A 14,300-nucleotide genomic window follows, 5' to 3' on the forward strand; every position below is an offset into this window, starting at 1 on the left:
GAACGGTGTTGATATCAACTGTCAAATTTCCTTTTCTTACCTGGTGGCTCATAGTTTTTTTGGCCTCCTTGGAACATTGCATCTTGCTGCTTCCCCCAGAGGGAAGGGTGGGGAGGCCTGTAGCTGTGAGTCCTTTGCCTCCAGCTCCCTCCCTCTCGCTTCGGACCTCACTGCCGCCTTACAAAAAAAGCCCAGGCCTTCTGCCCCTCTTGACTTCAAGTGGTCACTTGGCAAGTGGCAGAAGCGGAGGGCTACAGGATCCTTGGGTGGGTTGCAGAGCTGGCAGCCTTCTTCCTCTCCAAGGCCACGAAGTGTCACTAAAGCTAAGCGCTCAGCGTTTGGGGAGGGAGGAGCAGGGGTAGAAAGGCTGATGCTGCACCCCTTAGGGATGGAGACACACAGACAAACATCCTTCAGGGACAGTGTGCCTACAATGGGGACATTGTTGGGCGGCTAGGCCTTCTCTGCGGTGCCAGCACTGGTTACAAAGGGGGATTCACGGCTCTCTGTCAGCAGCCCCCAGCCAAGTCCCCCAGCAGCGGCTGGCTGCCTCTTGGCAAGAGCTCTTCCAGGGCAGGACGGGGCCGCCGCCTGAGTGGGAAGAAGGCCCGGGGGGGGGGGGGGGGCTTTCCCACTTCCTTCTCCGGCCAAAAGGATCAGCAGGCGCGGCCCCTGCCACCTCCCCCAGCAGCTGTCTAGCCGGCCGGGCGAGAAGGGCCCGGAAAGAGGGTCGCGGCCTCCGGAGGCAGCCGCCGAGGGGGCGGCCCGGCTTAGGACGGAAGGGAAGCGGGGAGCGGTCCAGGGCTGCGTCCGAGGCAGGGGAGGTGAGGGAGAAGCTCGCCCGGCGGCAGCCCCGGCCTTTCCCGCCGCCCGCCAGGCCATTCCAGCGCGGCGCTTTTCTTCTCGCGGTGGCGCCGGTCGGAGGCGAGGTGGCGGGCGGAGGGAGCCGCTTCTCCGCCCGGCGCATTCCTGAGGCCTGAGTCACGCCCGGCCCGGCCCGACCCGCCTTCCGCGGGCCGCCCTTCGGTCTGCAGGCCGGCTGCGCCGTGGCCGGCCCTCCTCGCTGAATGGCCACCCAGCCACAGCTCCCTGGACGGCCCCGGCTGGAGTGGCGGGCAGCCCCGGCGCCACGGTGAGTTCGGGCGGGGCGGGAGGGCTCCAAGGACGCGGCGGGTCCAGCGATGTGAGGAAGCCTGGGCGCCCGTGTCGGGAAGCCCGTCTGCCGGCGCGGTGGCGTCTGGGACGCGTCTAGCGGGGAGCCTCCGGCCCGTTTCTCCTTCCGAGCCGGCCGGAGGGCGGGCGGGCGGCGCCCGGAGGCGGCCCTTAGGGGCTCGCCTCGACCTAGTCGGCGGGCAGAAGCCACGAGCGCGCGGCTATCCCGCTGGCTGGTTCCGTGGGCCGCTTGGGAGCCGTCCCGGCTAGGCTAGGAAGTGCTGCGGCCTTCTGCCGGCCCCATGCGGAACCCTCACTTATCGGTCGTGGGGTGGGGCTTTCCAAGCACCTGCACAGCCGGAGCGTCCCTCGGCGGCGGCGGCCGTTAGGGGGGTCTTGGGCGGCCAGCGCTTCCGTCCCGAGGGCCCTGGAGCGGGTTCCTGCGACCGGGGGGGAGTGTGTGATTTTCGTCCGTCCCTGCCTGCGGCCTGGGCTTCCTTCCCAGGAGTCTCCCTCTGCTGGAAGTCTGGCTGGCGTCCAGGTGGCCGAGGGGATCTGCCTGATGGAGCTTAACACCAAGGCAAAGGCAGGAAAACCGCACAGAGCTGCCGGTACCGGTCATAGGAACCCCTCAGCCAGGCCTGGAAAGAAGACAATTCTGCTCCGGGAGCATCCGGACCTGCCCCCTCCAGAGCCCCCCAGCCAACTGGCCAGGGAATTCTTTGAGCGAGGTCCCTGCGGAGGCCATCACGCCCAGCTGGGCTGGACCAGAGGAAGAATTGCACAGCCGCCCACAACAGCACAGACTGCCCCCCCTCTCTCTTGGGTTTCCTCTTGTGGCATCCGGTTGGGGCTGGGACCAGCAAGGGATGCTTTGCTCTGATGTGGCTGGGCTGATGCTCCTCCTTGAAAGCTTTTCCCCTTCCTTTTCTAAACGTAACCTGCAGTTCTCAGGGCTGAGCCTACAAGGGAGAGGGGCTCTGCTATGACAGGCAAGCTGAGGGGTGGGGAGTCCCCACTGGAGGAAAGAAGGGGGGGAGACTCTGCCTGCTGGTGCCTTGTCCTCCAGAGACTGACCGGGCATCATGGCAGCCTAGGGGCAGTGGTCAGTGCCCGGCTTGGCAATGGCAGGGGGGGAAGGACGCTGAGGCTGCGCCTAGCCACCGGCCGTAGGAGAGAGAAGCAGGCAGAGGCGTCGTTTCCCAATCTCGGGAAGATTTCTTACTTTAGTTGGCCTACCACCAGTGGTTTTGAGCAGGTGGGAAGACCACTATGAGGCTAGAACCCAAGTCCCCTGAAGAGAGGAGGAGAAAGGAGGGCCCAGCACAGCACTTTCCTGGAGGTTGCAGAGGCGAAGGTCAGACGTGCCAGAGCCCGGAGGAATGGAGGGGAGCAGGAAGAAGGCAGATTCTGCTTGGACATGAGGACAAGAGGGGGCGTCCGGGTGGGGAGGACTCTCCTTTGCTTGCTTTGGATTCCTGCCTTGAGCCTCCCGTCAAGGCAGGGGTGTGTGTGTGTCCTGCAGGGCTTTCTGGCGCCATGGAGGAGGATTCAGCCAAAAGGCCTCTAGTGAGATGGCTGGGCCAACAACTGGAATTCTGCGCTTCTTTCTGTTTTTGTCCTCCAGCAGAGAGGAGTGCAGACTTACGCTCCTGCACATCTCCACGCAGTACTCTAGTAGTCTGCATTTCCAAATAAAAGACAGAGAACAGCCTGTTCTTGCAAGGGGAAAACCGAAGGTCCAGATTGTATGTCTGAATGGGCTTTGCCTGGGGAAGGCCTGCATGGATGACAAGGTCTCCACCCTTCTTTTTTTCTAGAAGGGAAGCCAGCTGCAAGGAGAAAAGGAGGGCAGCGTTTTTGGTGCCTCTCCCGTACAGCTGTAGCAAATGTGCTGCGATGGCTCAGTTGCAGCCAGGCTCCTGCAGGCTCCCCTGAGAAAATCTGAAAGCCAGGAAGCTGTGGGAAGAATCTGAAGCCTCAACTGGATTTTCTGGTTCTGGCCAAAGTGGGAACTTCCCAGTGCTGAGGACTGTCTCATCCTGGGGCGGCTGCTCCTGCCCTGGAAGGAAGAGGGCGGCACCCCCCCAGCCCAGAGCCCCATTTAGGGCGGGCGGCTCCGTGAACCCCCAGCCCATCAGTGTGTTGTGTGAAAGGGACTTGAGTGCAAATTTAGACCCATCTCATTGCGGTCTTTGCTTCCTACCGGGTTGGTTTTCCTCTTTGGCTTAGTGCATGTTTGCAGAGACCAGTCTTAGGTCAATGGTTCCCACTAACTCCCAGCAGAGAAGGACAGCCAGGAAGAAGCAGCCTTCTCAACTTTTCCATCTTCTGGGGTAGGGGGGAATGTAGGTCAGGCAGGCAGGCTAGGGAGCTCTAAGAGGGGGAGGAGACCCCCTCCCATCAGTGGCTGTGTGGAACATGGGAGAGGTAACCTAAAGATCTGCAGCAAACCAAAATTGAGCCTTTTGTGGTTTCCATTCATGGCTTTTTTCTGCCTTTGGTCATGCCCTGCCTGGCAGGAAATGTTGCGGTGGGTCAAGCAGTTGGAAAGGAGGAGGCTGAGGGTGCGGGACAGGGAGGCCCTCCTGGCAGCAGATATGGGTGTATTGGGGCAGTGGGTGGCAAAGGGAGGCGCGGGGTGAGGGTAGGCAAAGCAGGGAAAAGACATTTGGAGGTGGGGGGTGAGAACACCCAGCCATCCCTGAGCCAGGGGGTCTGGCCATGCTATGGAGGAACTGTGGAGTTGACCAGGGCAATGGAAGCTGGCTGGTTATGTGCGCCAAAAAACTCTCTTGGCCCAGCCCTGCCCTGCTTGCTGGAAGGGCCCCATTAGGACAGGATCCCTCCTCCTTTCCTTCTCTAGAAGAGGTGGGCTGCTTTAGTTGCTTCCTCCTTTTCTTGGGAAACTCCTGGAAGAGGAGGCGGTTGTGGTGATGTCAGTGTGGCCATGGGCAGCATGGTCCCCTTGCTGAGGGACTTCTCTGTCCAGGCGGGCCTCTTCAGCCTTGCCCCTGTAGTGTGGTATGTCCCAAAATGTCTTTGTGGGAGACGGGGGTGAAGAGATGCTGCCCAGGGAATGGTCCAAGAAGAGGCAGCAGAGCCCACAGCTGGAAAGCGGGTAGGGCGAGAGGCTGAGGAGGGACCCTGGCTTGTTTCCCAGGCTGCGAAGGAGATGGTGGGAGAACTGTACTTCCAGGCTTGCAAAACAAATAAAGTGGACTGAGCTCAGTTGTTGTGTTTCCTGCCTGATCGATCTGTCTGATGGAGCTGACCGGTCGGCCCAAAGGACTCCACACAGATCTTGGGAGGCCTTCTGGCCACCAGGGGTTTGCCAGGGGCTTGGAAGAGCTGACTGTCTGCGCTGGTGTTGGATCCTTTTGCTAGATACGCAAACCCAGCTTAGCTTCAAGCCAAGTGCAGCCTCAGCTGCTCAATGCAGGCTTGTTTCCCAGAGCTCAGTGGACCCTGGCTCTTAGGAAGCCAAGTGGCCCCACGCTCAGGCGGCTGGAAGGGGACAGGACGGGTCCCAGGCTAGGCCTCCCAGTGGAGGGGGAAGGGAGTCGATGCTGGTGGCCACAAGCAGGCTTGCCTCAGCGTTTGGGGTGCCCATAAACTCTGCCCCCTGCAGGCTGGACTTCTGAAGAGGGAAGATGAGCGAGCTCCGCCGGGACAGCTCCAGCAGCTTGCAGAGGAAGAAGCCGCCTTGGCTGAAATTGGACATTCCGGCTGCCCCGTTCTTGGCTGCAGCAGAGGAACCAGCCGCGCTTCAGGTACTCGACTGGCCTCCGCTCTGCATTTCCGCCATGCCTGGCTGACCAGCTGCTCCTTCTCCCCAAAGGCTGGGCAGGTCTTCCGTAGAATTGGAGAGTTCCTTGGGGGGCCTGCATGGAAATCAGCTGAGGGGCGCCCCATCCTGGAGCCTCCAGGGGGGAGGGATGGGAGGGCTTCTCTGGCCTCAGCGATGGCCCTGCCTTTGGCTGCCAGTGCTGTGATGCCCAGGCACGGTTCCTTTGCAGCCCTTGAAGCGCCAGGCCTTCCTCCGAAGCGTCAGCATGCCTGCCGACAACAGCCTCTTCCCTGCTGCCTACAGCGAGGCACGGAGGCCTGTCCTGCAGCGGCAGACGTCCATCACACAGACCATCTGGAGGTAAGCCATGCCTTGGTGCAGTTCTGGACATCTGGACTGGGTCCCTTCCGAGGCCCCGCTGGCAGCTGGATTGCCATATGTCCTCCCTGCCCTACTGGGGGGCAGCTTTTCTCTGCCACTGCATTTCCTGGCAATGAACGAGCTCTCGAGAGGGAAGGGGCGCCACGGCTCTTCTTCTACTCAGCAGTTCAGCTGAAGGGACCCAAGAAGGGCTGCATGGTCTTCTGGTTCTTGCAAAAAGGATGGGGCACCTTCGCCCCCCCCTCCTCCCCCGGTGCCTCTGCCCAAGCCCCGGAAAGCCAGGAAAGCATCCAGAGACAGTGTGCCTGAGCAGCAAGGGAGCGTGCGATCCAGAGGACGAAAGGCTGGGAAGGGGCACCTCACCCACCAGGCAGCTCCGATGCCCCCAGCCCTCTGTGGGTGGCCCCTGTGGGTGGCCTGAGCTGGGTGTTGATGCAACAGAACCCGGCCAAGTGGGACATGGCTTCTTGCCCGTCCTCATGTGCCAGGGATTCTCTCCAGCCCACATCTTGCCTAGCTGTCACCAGCTGGGAGAGTCAGTTGTTCTAGCCGAGCCAAGTGGCACTGGAGCCCCCTTCCTTCCCCCCCTTCAGGACTCTCTCCTTTGCAGCAGACAGGTGCACTTTGAGAGGACACAGACCCTGCCAATTCGGGGGCACCAGGTGGGCAGGAGGCCCCTGAGAAAGCGCCAGTCACTGCCCAGAACACTGTTCAGGTACCAGTGACTGCATGCGTGTGAGCTGCATGTGAGTCCTGGCAGCAGAGCTGCTCCAGTTGCCAGCAAGCAGCCTGTGAGACACAGACACACACCCTCCAGAAATTGGCTGTTCCCTCCTGCTGCCTCTCAGTCCAGTTGGGCCCTCTCCTGTGCTGTGAGCCTGGCCCCGGCCCATGAGTGGCTGCCCCCACCACAGGCGGGGAATTTTGCCGGAGAATGAAGGGTCTCTCCTGACACTGTCCTGCAGGGGCTACTAACAACTCCTGGAGCTCTGGAGCCCCCTCCCACTGGCAACCACCCCCTGCTCCCTACCCCCGCCTTGACCACTGACTCTGGGCCCAGAGGATTTGGGGGATGAGGGATCAATGCCAGTGGCTGGAAGGGGAGGCCTTGTGGCTTCAGCGAGGTCTCCTCCTGGCCCTCCACTCTCTCATCAGGGGCACAGCAGACTGGTTTGGCGTCAGCAAGGAGAGCGATGCCACCCAGAAGTGGCAACGGAAGAGCCTGCGCCACTGCAGCCTGCGCTACGGAAAGCTGAAACCTCAGGCCCTCCGCGAAATGGACCTTCCAAGCCAGGACAATATCTCTCTGGCCAGCACGGAGACCCCCCCACCGCTCTATCTGCCCCCTTGCCCACCTGGCATGCAGAGAGTAGGTAGTCCCATGACTCCCCTCTGGGCTGACTTTCTTGGCATTACGATTTCGGAAGAGGAAGGAAGGCAGGGTACCTTCCCACAAGGGTGGCAATAGGGCTAAAGGAAATGATAAATACTGTATGGGAAGCATCTTCATCTTGTTCCCCCCCCCCCCCCCCGCTCCTCCTGGGACCCTGCTGAAGCCCCGTTGGTGGAGGAGTGGCCGTGGCTGCTGCCCTCAGGGCTGTTTCTTCTCTCTGCTGTCAGATAATCGACCCCCTGGCCCGTGGACGGGCCTTTCGAGTGGTGGAGGATTGTGATGGCTGCAGCGTGCCCCCCACCCCAGCCACGCCCGGAGCAGCCTCGCTGTGCTCTTTCACTAGCTCTCGCTCCGGCTTCGGTCGCTGGCCTCGGCGGCGGAAAAGGGAGTCAGTGGCTAAGATGAGCTTCCGAGCAGCTGCAGCGCTAGTGAAGGTGAGGGACTGGGAGGGAAGGAGGGACATCTCACCCAGGGGCACGTGCTGTCTCACTAGCACACACCTCAGGGCTCCTGCCTCTATACACCTACGTAGGCCAGTGCTTGCAGCCTTCCTCGCATTCTGCATGCATGGTCTGGTCCGCGGTTGTGGCAGGTCTCTTGCACCTGGGGCTGGCAACAGCCCTCTTCTGAGAATAAGCAAGAGGAACACACTGGAATCAACCCACAGCTGGCTGAAGTATTTGACTTCCAAAGTACTTTTTGGAAGCCTTGTGGCCAGGTCGGGCCTCTGTCCTTGGTCCTGGTCCAGTGGAGCAGGAGAAAAAGGCCTGCCGGGATCCTTAGGCCCTGCAGGGCTTGGAGGTCCACCCCTAGCCCCTTCTGCCATGCAGGTGGAGAGTGGCCAGCATGTCCTGGATGAATGGTGGCTGCTTAGGGACGACATGCTTCTTGTCTCTTGAACCCCTCTCTGTGCCAGGGCCGTTCCATGAGAGAGGGTACCCTGCGTAGGACACGACAGCGCAGCTTCACTCCGGCCAGCTTCCTGGAGGAAGATTTCACCACCACGGAGTTCCCAGATGAGCTGGACACCTCCTTCTTTGCCAGGGTAGGAGTTGGATCGCAGAGGAGGGGAGGGGAAGGGAAGGAACTGCTGGTGGCCCCGGCAGCTGTTAACAGCTGGGCTTCCCCTCCTTTGCTTAGGAAGGGGTCCTACCGGAAGAGCCCTCCACATATCCCGATGAGGTTTTTGAGTCTCCCTCGGAAGCAGCCCTCAGGGTCCCCGAGGCGAAGACTCTGCAGGCTCAGCCAGCCCTCACAGGGGGGGCTCTGGACCGGAGCGAGCTAGAGAGAAGCCACCTGCTCTTGTGAGTGTTGCAGGGGACGCACAGAGGCAAACAGACACAAGCAGGAGTCCTCTGGGGGAAGGAAAGAGGGGGAGGACTGCAGTTGCCCTGGGCCCAGATTCCTCTGATGATGTCTGCCAGAAGCTGCAGCCCTTTGGAAGGGGGACGTACAGTTGGGAAACGGGGGAGGGGGGGTCCTAAAAGAAGGCAAGGCAGGTGTTCCAGGGTCCCAATCCTTCCGGGGCTGACCTGGATCCATCCATTCCATCTGTGATTCAGGGTCTGGCATGACCCGGAAACCACAGATGCCAGGGAAAGCGGGCGGGCATGCCATAATTAAGCGCACCGCCTGGGGACGTGGTCCAAAATTCCAGGGCTTACTTTCTGAGGAATGAGCCTCTCCTTGCCCCCCCCCCCCCGTCTTCCAGCCCCCTGGAGCGTGGCTGGCGGAAACAGAAAGAGGGGGCTTCCGTGCAACCGAAGGTCCGTCTGCGGCAAGAGGTGGTCAGCCTGGGCCTCCAGCGGCGTGGCCAGCGCATCACCGTCCCTGTCCACAAATTCTTTTCCAAAGAGAAGCGTCCCTACGGCTTAGGCATGGTGGGCCGGCTGACCAACCGGACGTACCGCAAGCGCATCGATAGCTTTGTGAAGCAGCAGATTGAGGACATGGATGACCACCGGTGGGTGGAGGCCGGGGTCCCTGGGAGGTGAGGGAGTGAGCAACCGATTGTGGCCTAACGTCACCCTCTGCTCTGCACAGGCCGTTCTTCACCTACTGGGTGACCTTCGTGCATTCACTCATTACCATCCTGGCGGTGTCCATCTATGGAATTGCTCCGGTGGGGTTTTCGCAGCACGAGACAGTGGACTCGGTGAGCGGCAGCATCCGAGGTCTCCCTGGTCCCCCTTCTCTCCTAGTGGACCTGACCCTCCTCTACTTCCGAGGAGACCTTCCTCTTCTGCTCCTGGAGGGGCCAGAAGTCAGCACTCTTCCCATCTCCTCTGCTCAGTGGGTCTTTTCACTGGTAGGTCCTGAAAAACCGGGGGATATACGAGAACGTGAAATATGTCCAGCAAGAGAATTTCTGGATCGGGCCCAGTTCGGTGAGTGCCAGCCCCCGCCTGCCTCGTCCCTCCATGGCTCAGCCTTGTCCTGGCCAAAGCCTCGTCTGGGAGTTGGTCTTTTTGTGGGCCTCAGCTGGGACTCTGCCTGCCTTTCAGGAAGCTCTCATCCACCTGGGAGCAAAGTTCTCCCCCTGCATGCGACAGGATCAGCAGGTGCAGAGCTTCATCAGCACTGCCCGGGAGAAGGAGAAACACTCCGCCTGCTGTGTGCGCAACGACAAATCAGGCTGTGTCCAGACGGCCGAGGAGGAGTGCTCCGTAAGCTCGCCTTATGACCTCTTCCCTCCCACTCGCCTGTCCCTTGCCTTTGTGGGGGCATGGGCGCCCCTTGGGGACCCTGCTCCCACCCACCTTTGCCCCTCTGATTTGCAGTCCACTTTGGCCGTGTGGGTGAAGTGGCCAAGTCACCCCAGCACTCCCTTGCTGGCCGGGGGCAAGAGGAAGTTTGGCTCTGTGTGTCACCAAGACCCCAGGTAGGTTGAGGGACAGGGCCCCGCGTGTGGGGCTGCAGCTCTTGGTGCAGGAGCGTAGGGCCTGCTGTTGCGTCCAACACATACAGTTGCCCAGGACTTCTCCCTCAACAGGGTGTGTGAGCAGCCGGCATCCATGGACCCTCACGAGTGGCCCGATGATATCACCAAGTGGCCTGTAGGTTTCCGGAGGACTAGGGAACAGAGACTGACTCTGCCTGCACGTGGAGTGAGGGGGTGGAGAAGGCCTGGCGGGGTGGGTGGGTTTTCTCTTGAGGACCAGGAGCAAGGCCTGCCCATCTCCTTCCAGATCTGCACCAACAACAGTGCTGGGAACCACACCAACCACCTGCACATGGACTGTGTGATCACTGGGCGGCCCTGCTGTATCGGCACCAAGGGAAGGTAGGGTGGGGCCTGCCTTCTGGGACTGGGGGCTCAGTTGCCCCAGGCTTTGGCTCCTTCTCATTAGTCTGTTTTATTTGCTGGTGCCTCTGCTGGCATCCTCCCCACTTCTGCTGGGCTTAACTTCCAGGCATCTGGTTCCCTCCTCCCAGGTGTGAGATCACCTCACGGGAATACTGCACCTTCATGCACGGTTACTTCCACGAAGAGGCCACGCTCTGCTCCCAGGTACCCCCATCCTTCTCCCGGCTGGCTCCAGCAGGCAGGCGGCCACCTCTGACCTGGCTGCTCCTCTGTCTTGCCAGGTGCACTGCATGGACGATGTCTGCGGCCTCCTCCCCTTCCTCAATCCCGAGGTGCCGGATCAGGTCTATCGCCTGTGGCTGTCACTGTTCCTTCATGCAGGGTAAGGCCAGCCCAGGGCCACAAGCTCCATTTCCTGGGAACCAAAGTCCTTGTCCCACTTGGTCACCGCTGTTTTTCCCTGCCCGTTAGGATCCTGCACTGCCTTGTATCCGTGTGCTTCCAGATGACTATCTTGCGTGACTTGGAGAAGCTGGCTGGTTGGCACCGCATTTCCCTGATCTACTTGTTTAGTGGCATCACAGGCAACCTAGCCAGCGCGATCTTCCTCCCCTACCGGGCCGAGGTGTGTCTCGCTAACAGCTCCTTCCCAAGCAAAGCGTCTCCTAGTTTGAGGACCAGGTCATGGGACAGCTCACTTGTAGAACATTCAGATTGTTGGGGGCAAGAGGCTGACTCTGTAAACCGCTCAGAAAGGGCTGTAAATGCACTGAGAAGCGGTATAGAAGTCTAAGGGCTACTGCTATCCTCCGGGCGAGGCTGGATCAAAGCAGATGGGGTTGGGGACAGAACCCAGTTGACACTCCTGGGCGTTTCCTGCCTCCCTTTGGGGGTGCGGTCTTATTTTGGCAAGCCTTGCAAATGTTCACCTGAAGAGTTGAGATGCTCCCCCCCCCCCTAGGCAGCCCCCCTCCCCCCCGGGTTGTTTACGGGAGCAGCTGGCAGGAGAAGCCAGGGCCTTGACTAGGTTTGAGTAGGGCCTACCCTGCCCAACCAGCTTTCCCTGCAGGGCAGGTGTCTAATGGCTACCCCCTATGCAGGTTGGCCCAGCAGGCTCCCAGTTTGGCATCTTGGCCTGCCTCTTTGTGGAGCTCTTCCAGAGTTGGCAGATCCTGGCTAGGCCCTGGAGGGCCTTCTTCAAACTGCTGGCAATTGTGCTGTTCCTGTTTGCCTTCGGCCTCCTCCCCTGGATAGACAACTTTGCTCACATCTGTGGCTTTATCAGTGGCCTCTTCCTGTCCTTTGCCTTCCTCCCGTACATCAGCTTTGGCAAGTTTGATCTGTACAGGAAGCGGTGTCAGATCATCGTTTTCCAGTCGGTCTTTGTGGGGCTCCTCTCTGGACTGGTGGTGCTGTTTTACTTTTATCCCATTCGCTGCCAGTGGTGCGAGGTCCTCACCTGCCTTCCCTTCACCGACAAGTTCTGTGAAAAGTATGAGCTGGATGCGCAGCTCCACTGAATGAGGAGGGAGGGAGGGAGGGGCGCAGTCACCGGCTGCCTTGGGCAAAGCTGGCCTGGTGCTACTTGCCAGACTGCCAGCCATCTTAAGATTCCTGCTTCTCCCGTGCTGCCTTATCTTGGCGACTGGAACTTTTTCAGCACACACAAAGTTGGTGCCTTGTTCAATTTTACTGAACCTTTTCTGCTGCCATGTTTTTATTATGCTAGTTTCAAACCGACCCTTTTCATGAGGTTGTTCATTGTTACCCTGGTGGTGATTAAAAGTGAAGGTAGCGTTTTAGCTACATTTCCACTAAGTTTTGGAGTGTATCTGTGCCAAAATTGAGATTGCTGATCAAGTGCCTCCCAAAGAAAGGAGTTCTTCATTCAGTGTCGATTCCATTTCTAAGGTACAAACACTGAACTTGGATGAATTCTAACATTTAAAATGAAAGACTGCCTGTCTTTGATTCAACAGCTGACTTTAGTGTCCTGTAAAAATGTTTTTAACCATTTAGTCCTGTCTCATTATTGGCAACTTTATAGGCAAGTATCAAGCACAGCGTAAGAAATAGAATTGCTTATACGTTGTTGGAATGTGTAGCTGTGTGCAGAGGGAGCAGTAACCAGTGTAGATGTTAGATCATCACGAAGAAAATCTACATGGTCACTAAGAGTTGACAATCGCATGATGTCCTGAAATCAATCAAGTACGAAGAAAAATGTTAACCCCCGGTATCAGTTGTAGGTTCACATTCTATTGATGCTACACGCTTTGCACTTGAGTGCAGAGGAAGTGTGTGTGTGTGTATGTAATTGGATGGATGGTAATTTAATAGAAAAAACTTTCAGTGTACTTTATTATAATTTTAAGAAATTTTAATGTTACTGGCTGCCTTATTACTTATTTCAGATTCATTTGATATTTTCGTATTCAGAAAAAGATCCAGCACTTTAATGTAGATTCTCGGTCACTGTTTAAAAAAAAAACATGGGCCGTTGTTCCAGATGAGCAGAATTGTGAACCAATGCTGGGGGTTTCTCTGAAGCAAAGCAAATCTGAAGCAGCTCCTCCTCTCCTCTCCGGAGCCTTTGAAAGAGGTTCACTCAGAGACCCCAGAGGGGGCTCAGCCAAATTCCCAAAGGGCAGCAGGATGGTTGCCTCTTAATGAAGCAAGTTTCCTAATGGACCCCAAAGACCCACGCAAAATCAGGCCACTTTGGAAAGATGGAGGTGGGCAACAGCTCCGCCAGGCCAGCTGCCGAGGCTTTGGGGCAAGTAGGAATCCTACCCGGGAACCCCAAGCAGGAGTCGGGATCCAGAGCCACATGGCCAGGCCAGGCCGACAGCGGGCAAAGGAAGGAACGAGAAGCCGAACTTGCCTGGGACTTCATTGCCGGAGCTTTTTCACAAAACTGACCTCATCCCGGTTGCGAATCCCGTACCTAGAAAGGGCGGAGTGGGTCACCAGGGGGCCAAAAGAGCGCCGACGGTCGCGGCAAGCCCACCGGCACCTTCCACGGACAGCCTCCCGCCCGCCACTCACTCTCGCAGCTTCTTGCGGTCGTCGGCCAGCTTCTCTCCGCCGAAGGTCAGGCTATAGGTCCGCCAGACGTGTCTCCTGCGGGGCAGCGGAGCGGCGATGAGCGGGGCCTCCCAAACCAGCCTAGTCTCCTCCCCCGCGCCGCAGGCCGCCCGCAGCGGCGGCGCAGCTCCCGTCCTCACCAGCTGATGTGCCTGGCGCCGCCCTGGCGCTCCTGCCGCAGCTGCACGAACCTCCGCAGCGCCTTCTTCAGCTCCAGGACGCTCGCGCTCTGCACCACCACTACGGCTGCGGGGAGAGGAGCAGTTGGGCGGCCGCCGCAAGGGGGCGCCTCGCCCCCCCTCCCTGCCCGCCACTTACGCATGGGCGCCTCGGGGGCGTCGACTCTGCGCACGCGCACCGTCATCGCCTGGCCGTACTCAAGCGCCACTTGCGAGCAGATCTCCTCGGGGGTCACCTGCAGGGCACAGCGCGCATGCACCGCGTGAGCCGCCGGCTACGGCGTCCCCCCGCCCGTCCCCGCGGCCACTAACCTGCTCCGGGAGGTCGCAGAGGAGCGGGTCCCTGACGAGTCGCGCCAGGCCGGCCTGCCAGCGGTCCACCGCCTCCGCGTGCGCCTCCTCCTCCTCCTCCATCGCCGCGGTCGGAACCGGAAGTGGCGTCTATCTCGCAGGCGGACGTTCGAGGCGCGCCGGGATGCTGCTCTTCTGCCCGGCCTGCGGGAATGTGCTGGTGGCCGAGGAGGGCGCCCGCTGCCACCGCTTCGCTTGCACCACCTGCCCCTACGTGCGTAACGTCACGCGCAAGGTGGGTCTCCGGGCGGGCCGGGGTTGCCTCCCCCGCGCGCCGCTCCCTTGCCCCCGCTCACCCCCTCCCCCGTTGCCAGGTGACCAGCCGGCGCTACCCGAAGCTGAAGGAAGTGGACGACGTGCTGGGCGGGGCCGCCGCTTGGGAGAACGTGGACTCGACCGCAGGTGCGTGGGCGGGGCGAGTGGGCGGGGCGGGCGTCCCCCTCCCTTGGTTGACTCCTCCCCCCTCTCCCCCGCAGAGCCCTGCCCCAAGTGCGGCCACCCGCGCGCCTACTTCATGCAGCTGCAGACACGCTCGGCCGACGAGCCCATGACCACCTTCTACAAGTGCTGCAGCGGCCACTGCGGCCACCGCTGGCGGGACTGAGCGGCCGGAGGAAGGCGCGGCAGCGGCGGCGGAAGGAGGGAGCCGGAGGGGCTTTA

At 60.0% G+C, this 14,300-nt stretch overlaps 3 protein-coding genes across 8 annotated transcripts; 2 read left to right on the forward strand and 1 right to left on the reverse strand.

Moving 5' to 3' along the window:
• The first annotated feature begins 639 nt into the window (after positions 1-639).
• On the forward strand, positions 640-12,041 carry RHBDF1 (rhomboid 5 homolog 1). Of its 4 annotated transcripts, none has more exons than XM_081965517.1 (19): positions 642-1,132; positions 4,784-4,925; positions 5,172-5,302; positions 5,934-6,038; positions 6,479-6,692; positions 6,944-7,150; positions 7,633-7,761; positions 7,857-8,020; positions 8,428-8,679; positions 8,760-8,871; positions 9,029-9,103; positions 9,221-9,382; positions 9,497-9,597; positions 9,709-9,772; positions 9,905-9,999; positions 10,152-10,227; positions 10,305-10,405; positions 10,495-10,648; positions 11,124-12,041. In XM_081965517.1, exons 2-19 carry the CDS (start codon positions 4,806-4,808, stop codon positions 11,541-11,543), a joined length of 2,682 nt encoding a protein of 893 aa, XP_081821643.1. In that variant the 5' UTR covers positions 642-1,132; positions 4,784-4,805; the 3' UTR covers positions 11,544-12,041. The 4 variants fall into 4 exon arrangements, with proteins under 4 accessions (XP_081821642.1, XP_081821643.1, XP_081821644.1 ...); XM_081965518.1 differs by having other exon boundaries at positions 5,937-6,038; XM_081965516.1 differs by having other exon boundaries at positions 640-1,132; positions 9,709-9,999.
• Positions 12,042-12,355: 314 nt separating this feature from the next.
• On the reverse strand, positions 12,356-13,850 carry SNRNP25 (small nuclear ribonucleoprotein U11/U12 subunit 25). Of its 3 annotated transcripts, none has more exons than XM_081965536.1 (5): positions 13,602-13,850; positions 13,429-13,525; positions 13,251-13,356; positions 13,072-13,146; positions 12,356-12,970 (listed from the first exon to the last, which is right to left on the reverse strand). In XM_081965536.1, the coding sequence occupies exons 1-5, from the start codon at positions 13,701-13,703 to the stop codon at positions 12,916-12,918; spliced, it is 435 nt and encodes a 144-aa protein (XP_081821662.1). In that variant the 5' UTR covers positions 13,704-13,850; the 3' UTR covers positions 12,356-12,915. The 3 variants fall into 3 exon arrangements, with proteins under 3 accessions (XP_081821662.1, XP_081821661.1, XP_081821660.1); XM_081965535.1 differs by having other exon boundaries at positions 12,356-12,498; positions 12,908-12,970; positions 13,251-13,525; positions 13,602-13,742; XM_081965534.1 differs by having other exon boundaries at positions 13,251-13,525.
• POLR3K (RNA polymerase III subunit K) lies at positions 13,743-14,253 on the forward strand. The gene is made up of 3 exons (XM_081965537.1): positions 13,743-13,875; positions 13,955-14,042; positions 14,117-14,253. Exons 1-3 carry the CDS (start codon positions 13,765-13,767, stop codon positions 14,242-14,244), a joined length of 327 nt encoding a protein of 108 aa, XP_081821663.1. The 5' UTR covers positions 13,743-13,764; the 3' UTR covers positions 14,245-14,253.
• Positions 14,254-14,300: the final 47 nt, after the last annotated feature.

Source organism: Natrix helvetica (genome assembly GCF_964273705.1).
Source record: "Natrix helvetica genome assembly, chromosome: 13".
NCBI classification, from domain to species: domain Eukaryota; kingdom Metazoa; phylum Chordata; class Lepidosauria; order Squamata; family Natricidae; genus Natrix; species Natrix helvetica.